Source organism: Vipera berus, assembly GCF_964194415.1.
Source record: "Vipera berus genome assembly, chromosome: 4".
Classification (NCBI taxonomy): domain Eukaryota; kingdom Metazoa; phylum Chordata; class Lepidosauria; order Squamata; family Viperidae; genus Vipera; species Vipera berus.
In genome coordinates, this window is record NC_138206.1 from 83,049,195 (window position 1) to 83,061,539 (window position 12,345).

Consider the following 12,345-nt stretch of genomic DNA (forward strand, 5'->3'; position numbering starts at 1 on the left):
ATCAGTTTAAGCAAGAGATAGCAGATACAAAGAGGAAGAGGAAGTAATAAATACTGAAATAAAAAAGAAATTTTGATTACTACTTAAAAAAAGCAAAACTGAAAATTAGCAAAAAGGAAGGATATCATATTGTATCCTTAATTTGTTGACATAGAGGGTGAGAAGGTAAGTAAATGGGATGTGTATTTTGAATATTATATTTTGTGAGGAATGGTGATAGATGAATTGGGAGTATATTAAAATTATTGGGAATGATAAATATTAAACGTTAAATTTAAATGTTAGTGGAAATTAAAATTGAAAAATTATTAGGTCATTGATTGTCTAAAAGATTGTATGTTAAAACAACTAGAATATGCGTAAACTAAAAACTATGGATATATGTAAGAAAGTTAATTTTTATGTGATTGATAGGATAAAACTTGTCTTTAAATTCACAAATAGAAAGTACATATAAAGGGAAAAAGAGAGGAAATGTTTATGGTAGCAATTACTACTACGCTGCCACCACCCTGCTTTTCAAATATGTAAATGTAATATTAGAAAATCAATAAAATTTGTAAAAAAAGAATTATACAAACTTAAGAACTTAAAATGCAATATTAATAATGCACTTCCTGAGATAAAATGCATGCTTTTGCAAGAAAGGCAGTCCACATAGCAACCCGTATTCGATAGGCCTTAATAAACTGCATTTTGAGGAACTGCCTTAAGCGGCATCACTATTGCAATACAAAATAGAATACAAGGTGGCCGTTTAGTAGGTCTCTAGCAGCGGAGGATGGTTGGATGGAAAAAATAAGCAAAACCTACACCAATTTGGACTCATCCCTTCTCTCCCTTCCAGCCTCCCTGTTTTTTGCGCAGTGCCCTTTATATACCGAACGCAACCGGATCTCTACAGGAAACAGAAGCCGTATGCCAAACCCTCTCTATGATCTTCTAAGGAAGACGAAGTGTCCCGCCTCCTCAAAGGAGATTGGTGGGATCGGATCTCTATACTTGTTTCCTGATTGGTCCACAGGAGAAGCGAATGTTACTCCTCTATCCGGTTCGGTCAGGGGTAGGTGGGTGTGGGGAATTAGCTGCTGGCGGGGTGGGAGGTGGACGGGCCAGCTGGGCCCGCGACAGACGCTGAGAGATTACCCGTCCCTTCCGCGAATAGGAGGTCCGACGGAGTCTGGCTGGATAGCTGAGTGAGTGCGGGAGCAATCCCGCGATTTGGGGAGGGGGATTCGGGTGGCCAGAGGCCTAGCCTTCTCCACCCCCCACTCCCCTTGGAGTCGGGCCTCCCTCTGCATTGCCAAGGGAAGCTGAGGCTGGTGCATCAGTTTGTGGGCGGCATATGACGGAGGGGCGTCCTCGGATGTCAGGGGCAGCGACATCGTTGGAAAATACCCAGTGCAGGCCAGGAGCTCATCCCATATGAAAGAGCGAGCGGGAGGCAAAGAAAAGGCATGAACGTGACTTTCATCCTAAGGAGCCTTTTTGGTTTACATTTTTATGGGAGATTCAGAATTTTTTATTTGAATATTGAAGGCGTGTATCTGTGTCGATATCCGGAATATTTCCAGAGTTTGGTGTGGTTTCTCTTTCCCCACCCCATAATTCTTTTGTAACAAAATAACAGTACAAGTGAAAAGGGTTCTCCAGAAATGTAAACACAGCGTTGGAGATTGCTGTCCAAAATGGCACTTTCTCTTCCCTTGCCACATGTGTGTGCTTTGGTTAGCAAAAAGATTTGCAGCTTAAAATAGCATAAATAAATAAATACGTGCATGATAATAATAGGTGCAGCCTCTCATTACAGTGAATTAGATTAGAGATTGGAAAATAAATGCAGGATTGGTAGAGTTCTAGTGAAAGTGATTTTAATTCTTCCAGGCATCACTTCCTTTTTCAGGGTGAGCAGAGATGAATGGTTTGGTTTTGTTGGCTTGAATAATTGTTAATTATTTATTTCATGCACCAATTACAAGCCTGAATGAGAGCAGTAGCAGAAGCTTCTGAAAATATAGTGTGGTGCGATAGAAGGGGATGTTTTTCACTCCAGCTTTGGGAGGACTCTGGTATGATATAAACAGATCTCTTGTCAACAGAGTACTAATGATCTTGTTTCCCTGCTTACAATATACCTACTGGACTGCTGTAATTTGCAGTAGTGAATGGTTAAGAAACCATGACATCAACTGGGGAGAATGTGTGTGCAAATATACTTGAGTAGATTATTCTGTCACTCTTAATAAAACCTATATACATATATATTATGATAGGTTGCCAAACCAGCCAAAACAGTTAGCTGGAAAAGAGAACATGTCTTCTGAATCCTTTTGTTTGGCTGCTCAGATTAGATTTGATTCCAAATGGCTGAAGACAGATTTACAGGTAAGAACTCCTCAATGTTTATATTTAATGGTTATGTAATATGAGAGCTTTTGTTTTGGAAAGCAATGTAATCCTTTTTGGCAATTTAAAAAAAACCTTGAGATTAAAATGAGCTTTTTCTATTGAAAACAATCTGCTAATTTGCTCAGGAGAAATAATGAAAATTTATCTTTGTCATAGTCATATATTAAAAGTCAAATTGTATTAAGTGTAATGTTCGTATGAAGTAGATTTAATAGTCTATCAAATACTATAATAGCTTGCTCTCTTATCACAGATTTGAATTAATATGGAGGAATTGTATAGTCTTCCAGATTAACACTAGGGTAATATAGTCAAAAAGTTACTAATTTTAGTGTTGAAACATTTTAACTGTTTAAATTATGGGCTTGTGGTTAAAAATGAGTAGGGATATGTAGTCAATTGACCTTTGTACATTGTAAAATAAGAATGTGTCCAAAATAGAACTTTTTTTAAAAAAAAAACCTTGAATGAGTAGATAGTGCTTTCAAATTATGTGCTTTCAAATTCTGTCTGACTATTTTAGTTAGGTATGAGTCAGCTGAACTGAAACTTGAAACCTTTTAAATGTTCCAGATTTAGTTAGGGTTTTGCCTGGTGCATCTCACTTTTCTTCCCCCTGTTGTATATGCCTGTGTGCTAGCTTACCACCTCAACCTCCCAACGTTTTCATTTCTGAACCTCTCATTACTTCATACTTAAAGCCAAAAGTTTTGTTGTTATTGGTGGCCTTTAGGAAGAGGTAGAGAACGACTTAGGAAATTGTAAACTAGTCGGATATACTATACAGTGGTGGATAATTAACCTGCTGATTTTCTGCAGCAACTTACTTTTCCTACTTCCCTTTAGCTGCTACAACACATGTCCTTAGTTTCATGTGTGACATACTCAACTAGTCTGCCTGCAGCTGCTCTGAACTGAATACATAAAGCCAAGGGCACTGTCTTCTGTAACTAAAGGGAGGTAGGGCAATGGGAAGGCAGGTAGATATACTGTGCTTGTAGACGTACATTTTGGTACTGGCAGCTATTCTACTAATCCATATGTTCTCTCCAAGTTTCTGCTAGTTTGTTACTTCTTAGCTGCTGTATACTGCTGTGTACTCTTGTTTTCTTTACCCTCTCCCATATAAGAGACTTCCCACTTTTATATAGAATATACAATATACTTTTATCAGTCCTGTGTCTGGAAAAAAATGTGTTTCAGTTCAGACATGGACTACCCAGGATTAGTTGTTGCGTGCATGGATAATTTTGTACATCCCTACACCAAAATTCTAATATCTGACATCGGAGATCTCAATTTAGCCTTTATAGGATTGGAGGTTTTCTTAACACCTCTGGAGATATTCTTAGTTATTTTTGTGATTCCTATTTGTAGAAAAAGGGAAATGACTGGAAATAAAATATAATGCTGTGTTTGTGTGTGTATGTGTGTATGTATTCAGATACAAGCTTTGTTGCCATATAAAAGTCTTTGTATTTTAATTATCATTTTAGTGGTTAATGACAAAGAATTAACAAAATGCTTGGCTCAAACATTATAGTTTGGATTTTTAAAAATCATAATATGTTCTTTAAACCATAGTAGTTTGATTTATACATTGTAGTCAGCCACTATGGGTAGATTCACAAATCATGGTTAACAAATTTTATTGTGGTTTACACCAGGCAAACATGTAATGAAGGTTTAATAGCTACAATTTAACTTTAAAACTTTTTTTCTGATTGAAGATCAGAGCAGAATGTTCAAGTTCCATTTCTACAGATGGAATAGTTTTGGTTTTAGTTTTCGTCCTTTGGTTTTCCTTCTTTCTACTTCCCCTCTCAGTGTGCATAATAGCAGGTTGATCAGGTGAATTTTACTGTTGGTAAATATATTTTGAAGATGCTCGCCTCCCACTTGGAGGGTTGAGATTTCAATCCTAGGTAGCAACATATGTTTCTCTTCAAGGGCACAAAGAAAAAAATATCTGCTGCGAATAATGTCATGAAGGGCATGTGGCTAGTAAACGTTCAGCTCCATCCAGGTGCCCCAACTCTACCCTGAAGTAAGGTATTTACAGGGTCATAAAAAGGGAGAGTTGGTGCATATATGTACTTTGGGGTGTCTCCATTTTACTTCTCTGGTAGTTGTTAGAGGTAGTTTCTGGAGCTGTAGAGAGATTTCATTATACATTTCAGAATGTTTTGTAGTTTCATGTTTCTTAAATAGGAGATTTTTTTTTTTACAATAAGGGATATTACTTTTCTTTCAAGTTAAGAGAGTGTAAGAATTTATATGCTGACATGCATATAACAGCTAACGTATGTATGTATGTATGTATGTATATATGTATATATATGTATATATGTATGTATGTATGTACGTTAAATGTTTGTTAAGCATTCAGAATACACTTGCTTAGTCCCAGACATGGGACAAATCTTATTTCCTGTTTCAGCCTAGCCCAAGGCCATCTACAGGCAGTAGCCACAGCAGTGGCAGCTCATATTTGTGTACATTTTTTTGGCTTGCTAACAAAGAATAAAGGGAGACAGATATGATCATTTCAAACTTATTTGTTCTCATCAGTCAGCCATACACTTCTGAGATTCGAACCTGGGCCGACTGCGTCTTAAGCAGTTGTTTTAACCCCTAGGCCACAGGCTCTCTCTCTCTCTTTGTTAGCTGAGAAGCAAGGAAGATATGTGTTAAATGTTTGTTAAGCATTCAGAATACACTTGGGTTAAAACAACTGCTTAAGACGCAGTCGGCCCAGAAATCGCGCTCAGAAACGCTAATCGGGGCTCCTGCCTGGCTCGCTTGCGGAAAATAAGCTGTTTGCTAAGTGAGCTGGGCAGGAGTCCGGGATAAGTGTTTCTGAGCGTGACTTCTGAGCGCGACTCAGCTGATCCTGGGATCACTTAGCAAGCAGCCTCTTTTCCGCAAGCGAGCCGGGCAGGAGCCTGGGATCAGCTGAGTCGCGCTTAGAAATCCCGCTCAAAAACACTGATCCCGGGCTCCTGCCTGCTGAGACTCCGGATTTGAGCCACCGACCAGAGGAGAAGTTGGCAACCTTCTCTCGTGGCCACCAGTGACCTAGGAGCGCTGGTGCTTTTGAGCAGGAGCGGCTGTCAAGCCCCGGCCTCCCAGCTGACTGGCAGCCCTGAGAGAAGGTTGCCGACGCTCCTGGCTGTTTGGCGGTATTGGGGCCACCCACCGGGACTTCCAGCTGGCTGGCTGTGTGGGAAACGGAGTCCCAGCCTCCCAGCTGATCGGCGGAGCAACGACAGGCCAGGTAGCTGGGTTGCTGCACGGATCCCCACCCCCTTGGTTGATTGTCGAGCCCGGGGCTTCATAGCCGCTCCTGCTCGAAAGGCAGGGTTTGGAGCCTGGTAAGGCGCTTGCGCGGGGTTCTCCTGGGGCTGGCGGGCAATGGGGGAGGAGCAAGCCGATTGCCTTACAGGTACCTGGGACTCCTACGCGCCTTCCCGGCCATGTGTGCCCCGAAGAAGTGCCAATCAGAAGTCAATCTGGTTGCTGCACAAGAAGTCCCTGGGGAGGGCGGGGCCTCGCTCTGCGCCTGTGCACGCCCTCTGTAGGGTTCTTGCAGGCCACTGCCAAGCAGCATGCTTTCCGGCAGCAAGTGAGCTGGGAAGAAGAAGGAAGGCGATGCCGCGTACCACCAGCCAGGTGCTCGTGTACCACTAGTGGTACCCGTACCACCGGTTGAAAAGCCCTGGTCTAGAGGCTGTCAGGTTCAGTACAGACATAAGCCAAATCCTATCATGTTTCCCTGAAAATAAGACAGTCTTACTTATTTTTTTGCCTCTAAAAGAGGCACCAGCTCTTATTTTCAGGGATGGGATGGGGTGTCTTTTCTACTCACCTCCGGCAGCAATAACCCTGCCCAGCCGGCCCACTTCTTCTGCAGCTGAAGGAGCAGCTTCATTCTGCAGCTCATTCCATAGCTCTGTTCTCGGCTGCAATGGCCTTCCGGAAAGGCCTCTGATTGCGAAATGCCTTACTCTGTTGGTATTTGCCACACTTTGGGATTTCCTTCAGGAATTAGGATTGTTGAGATGGAGTCTGTATCCATGATGTTCTTGGCATACCTACATCTCATGTGCCAACTGTTGCCTTTTCCTGTATCCAGCAGCGTTAGTTGCAATCACTTATGTCACTCATGCAGTGTTTCACTTGAGGATGGCCTTGAATATTCTCCATGAGTTTTAACCAAGTAGTTATGGATACATTGAAGTTCACACATATAATACTGCTAGTGTGGCTCTTTAGCATACCTGACAGCTTATAAAATACTGAACTGGAGGTTTTTAAGAAGAAACTGGACAGTCACTTTTCTGAAATACTGTAGTATAGGGTCTCCTGCTTGAGCAAGGGGATTGGACTAAAAGACCTCCAAGGTCCCTTCCACCTCTATTCTGATTAAATATTGGTATCATAAACGGTTTTGCTGATGGTTGTTAGTTGGTTTTGTCAGTTCTTTATAGTTTCACTATAGCACTTGCATTGTGTTGGCCAAACTGGGAAGATTGTGCCATTAAAGGCGATCTTTACTTTTAAATAATTAGAAAATGTTCACTTTGGAATATTTGATTTTAATATGCTATTTGGTAGTGAATGGCTATGATTTTTATTTTAAAAAGTCATTTTGAAAATAGAATACTGGTAGTTGTTGATTTACAATCATTTATTTAGTGACAGTTCAAAATTACAGTGGTACTGAAAAAAATGACCTCCTCCTCCTTATTATTATTATTATTATTATTTTTCACATTTACAACCATTGCAGCACCCTCGTGGTCACATGGATCAAAATTTGGATTCTTGCCATTTGGCATGTATTTATGGCGGTTGCAGTGTCCTGGGGTTATGTGATCACTTTTTAGATAAGTTAACCTTCATTGTCACTTTCCTATGTACACAATGGCACACATTAAAATGAAATTCCAATGCCTGCTCTCAAAAGAAATACACACACACACACACACACACACACACGATGTGTGTGTATACATACATGCATACATACATTCGTAGACTCATATATACATTTCATCATCATCATCATCAATCATCGTTTTAGCTGTTGTCTATCTACTGCAGGATGAAGGCCTCTTATGCATGTTTCCAATCCGTACAATCTTAAGCCTTCTTTTGCCAGTTGAGCCCCCGATACTTGCTGATGTCATCGATCCATCTGGTTTTAGGTCTCTTGTGGACACTTTTTATCAAGTGGGATCCATTCTATGATTGCCTTAGTCCACCTGCCATCAGTTTTCTTGCTATGTGACCAGCCCATTTCCATTGCAATTCTTTTACTCTCTTGATGATGTCGTATATTTTTGTTTGTTCTCTAATCCATGTGCGGGTCTTTCTATTTTGTCTTGTGATGCCGACTATGTATCTTTCCATGGCTCTTTGCACCACTTGTAGCTTTAGTATCCATGGTGAGATTAGTGTCTAATCTCACTGTTACAGCTGGTAGCACACAATGATCAAAAACTTTTCTGTTCAGGCATAGGGAGAGGTTGCTCTTGAAAATTATGCTTAGCTTGATGAATGCCTGCTAGCCACAATTAACACGCCGTTCAATTTCCTTTATTGTATCACCTTCCATTGAAATCCTTTGGCCAAGGTATATATAGTGGTCTACTGTGTCTAGTTCTTCTCCATATATAATTCTTTTTCTTTCTCTAGTGAATTTATTAAACCTAACCTAGCTCTTTTTCAGGTTTATTTTTAAGCCAAATGGTTATCTTGCTTTGTGCAGCTCTTGTATGTGTCTTTGTAGCTCTTTTGGGTCTTGTGAAAAGAGAACATCATCATCTGAAAATCTTAAGTGATTTAAATAGGCGCCATTGATTTTTATTCCATCTTTTGCCCAGTCTACTTTGCAAAATACTTCTTCAAGGGAGGCTGAGAAAAGATAGGTGATATTGTATCACTTTGTCGTACACCTAGTTCTATGTTGATTTCCACTTTAAGATCATTAAGGCAAATTGCCACCTTTGTTTTTTCATATATTAATAGTAAGTTTATAAGCACTGTGTACACCTTGGTTGAGGAAAGCATTAATTATTGCTTGTTGAAATAACTGAGTCAAATTCCTTTTTGTAGTCAATAAAAGCCATGCACAAAGGCATGTTGTACTCGTTGTGCTTTTCAATGACTTGCTGAACAACCTGGATGTGAACCCTGCCTACTCTTTTGGCTGTGCATCATTTAATGTTCAATATTCTTTTTGCTATTCTTGGTGAAAACCTTGTAGATGACTGAAAGAAAGCTTATTGGGAGATAGTTCTTTAAATCAGTGCTTTTCAACCTTTTCACAGATTGTACCACTTTTAGGATGTGGCAATATTCGAATACCACGCCTGACAATGTGTCAAAAACTTGACACCCCCCCCCAAAAAAAAGAAAAAAGTGATAAAGTACAGGTAGTCCTCAACTTACAACAATTCGCTAAGTGACTATTACAATGGCACTGAAAAAAGTAACTTATGACCATTTTTGACACTTATGACCGTTGCAACATCCCCAGGGTCATGTGATTTACATTTGGATGCTTGGCAACTAATTGATATTTATGATGATTGCAATATTTCAGGGTCATCCTTTTGCAACCTTCTGACAAGCAAAGTCAATGGGAAAACCAGATTCACTTAACAACTACAGTGATTCACTTAACAAATGTGGCAAGAAAAGTCGTAAAATGGGTCAAAACTCATTTAACAAATTTCTCATTAGCAACATAAATTTTGGGCTCAATTATGGTCATAGGTTGAGGATTATCTTACCACATTTTTAATGGGGCCTATCAGAGAGAAAATCAAGAATCCAGTTGCACAAAGGTGTATTAAAGCCTAAAAAACCCTGTTTGTCTACTAAATGCTGAGGAATGATCGTATTAAATGCCAAACTAAAGTCAACAAGCAACATTGGTGCATGAGTAGTTCTTTTCTCTAAGTGTGCCAAGCTCAGATGGAAAACGGAGAAATAGCATCCTCTGTAGAGTGATTTGCCTGGTAAGCAAACTGAAGTGAGTCAAATGCTGGAGGGAGGCTGGATATAATAAAATCTTTTATCAGTCTTTCAAAATATTTGATAATGATGGTCATAAGTTCAACCAGAAGATAATGCACTTTTTAGGCACTGGCAAAATAATTGCAGTCTTAAAACATGAAGGGACTATTGCCCGCTGCAATGAAAGATTGAAAATATCTGTAGGAACACAAGTCAACTCTTCTGGGCATTCCCTAAGAACTTGCCCAGGGATATTACCTGGGTCTGCCACTTTCGAAATAATAACTTTTTGCAGTGTCCTCCAGGCAGAGGTAATGTCAAAACTAAGCATTTGCTGATCAGGATGCGACACAGATTTCCTCACAGGGGTACTAATTGATGCTTCGAATCTTCCCAAAAATGTGTTCAGCTGATTTAAAAACTCTGTGTCACCCTTACAACACAATGGTACCACCTTATAGTCTTTTGTGACCTGACAAGCAAAGTCAATGGGGAAGCCAGATTACTTAACAACCATATTACTAACTTAACAACTGCCATGTCTCACTTAATAATTGCGGCAAGAAAGTTTGTAAAATAGGGCAAAATTCACTTAACTGTGTTGCTTAACAAGGGAAATTTGGGGCTAAGTTGTGGTTGTAAGTGTAAAACTACCTGTAATAGATTGTTAAAAAACATTATTAAGCAATTAAGAGAGGTACTTCTGATTTTGTGCATTGCATCACTGGTGTGATCTCAAGTTGTCTAAGGCTGTAAATGAAAAATTCTAATCTTTAGTATACCAAGGATTCTTGATATTTTTTTTCTTTGGCATATATTATAATATATTAGTGCTTTTGAAGGTCTTTTTATATATGAGCTGTTCTTAAGCTTATGCTTAGGGGTATTCTTTGAAAAACACATAATATGTACTTGAATCAAATGAATTATTTAGTACAGGTCTGAGATTATTTCTTAATAGTTACATTTTAAGATTTATTTTAAAAATTGAGTATTAAGCATGTTCTATTTGTAATAAGCAGACAATCAGAATTCTTTTTTTTCTTAAAGCTTGCATTTACCAGAGATGGACTCTGTGGTCTATGGAATGAAATGGTCAAAGATGGAGAAATCGTATACACTGGAATAGAAATTACCCAAAGTGGTGAAGCATCGCCACGAAAAGGTAATTTTTCTTATATTAAATATGGGCAAGTCAAAGCTTAGTCACATATGGCCTTTGAATCAATTTTCGTGGCCCTTGAATGTTCCACTTACCAGACTGATAATAAAAAATAGCTTCAGTTTATCTTCACTGTAAAGTGAAAGATACACAATATTTTAAGTAAGCCCTAAAATAAACATAGTCCTGTAACAAATCTTCCCTTCTCAAAGCCAAGATTTAAAAAGAGAAAAAGTTCTGAACTTGCACATATGTGACAGACCTGCCTGCTTTGCATGGTGATTCTGCTCACTAAGGTCCTTGGATTCCCCCAAATGTAAAGTGTAGGTATAGCACCAGTCCCAAGAGGTTGCTCACACATCTGCATATATGATATGGATAATGTTTTTATTAATGAAACTATTTCCCAGTTTATATTATTGCTTTTGAAATAAGCATAAGGGATTTATCAGAATATAATAATGTGAAGTCTGCTTAAAAATATGGGGTAGGAAAGAATATTAAGGAATAGTATTTGGGCAATAGTTAATATACAACACTATTTTTAAAAAAAACAACAACCATGAGCCCTGGTTCAATCAGTCTGACTCAGCATTTGATTAAATGAATTATGAATTCAGCATTTTGTGTTCATTGCTAGATTTGAATAGAGCACAAAGCTTTTTGTACATGAATGAGAAATTTTCTTCATTTCAGCCACATAATAAAGGGTAGTGAAGAGGACTTATGTTGAAGCTATTTTAAACAATTCTGAATCAGACAGCCCTTACTATTCTCTACTCACCTTGCTTATAAAAAATAGTCACAATCTAGTTTTACAAAACAGTACTTGTCACAGTTTTTCTGTTCTCTCTAAAATTTCAGATTGGGCAGTCACAAAAATAATTTAAGAAATGTGACTTTCCATAATTATATGTAGACTTTGGCATTGTAATATACCTCCCAAATGTTAGCTATTTCATTTATGATATGTTAATACAGTATCTTGCTGCTCAATTTGGAGATGAGAAAATAACTCTAAGCAACTCTTGATTAAAATGTGCAAAGAAATAAATATTGTAAAATATAAAAATTAAATAAACAGAGAAAAGATACGTTTAATAAATTTTTAATGGTAGAAGTTCCATTTTGTGTGTGAAATAAACAATGATTTTCAGAACATGGTTAACAATGCAATACAGATTTTTAAGTAGAATAGTAATAGAATGGTTAAGTGAAAAAGGAGATTACGTTTCTTCTTCTTCCTCTCCTGACTTTCCCATGCAAGGCGGACAGTAGAGTGAATACGAGTACACAGAATAAGCTTTTGAATGCTTTGACTGACACAGTCTTAGATGTGAAAGTAATTGCTTTAAAAAAAGGATTTTTGTGTTTGTGCTTTCTAAAATCCTATAGAGGAAAGCACTGAAGGCCAGACTGGATCAAAGAAAGAAGATCAGAATGAGAAAGAGAGGAAAGATGAGGATGATACACTACTGCCTACCTATAGAGCTAAATCAATTGTTGAAAGTTGGATTTGGGGAAAACAGCCAGGTAATATTTTTTAAAAATGGAACTTAGACAACTCCTCTCCTTTTATTGAAGATGTTCTGTTAATTTAAGTAGTCAATTTAATATGCATTTTATTTTAAATAATACAGTAAATACAACCATATAAATTGTTAAATACTTTCCAGGAATGAATTCTGGCAGAACGTTAGCAGAATGAACACAGAATCTTGGCTATGACAGGAAAAGTAGTTTCTGAT

General features: G+C 38.3%; 1 protein-coding gene across 1 annotated transcript in view; it reads left to right on the forward strand.

Moving 5' to 3' along the window:
* The first annotated feature begins 1,175 nt into the window (after positions 1-1,175).
* The window catches only part of HERC2 (HECT and RLD domain containing E3 ubiquitin protein ligase 2), a 160,913-nt gene continuing 149,743 nt past the window's right edge, over positions 1,176-12,345 (forward strand). The window contains exons 1-4 of the mRNA XM_081327133.1: positions 1,176-1,196; positions 2,274-2,385; positions 10,486-10,600; positions 11,993-12,130. Of these exons, the coding sequence (XP_081183259.1) occupies positions 2,314-2,385; positions 10,486-10,600; positions 11,993-12,130 (325 nt within the window). The 5' untranslated portion in view covers positions 1,176-1,196; positions 2,274-2,313. The remainder of the gene's footprint in view (positions 1,197-2,273; positions 2,386-10,485; positions 10,601-11,992; positions 12,131-12,345) is intronic.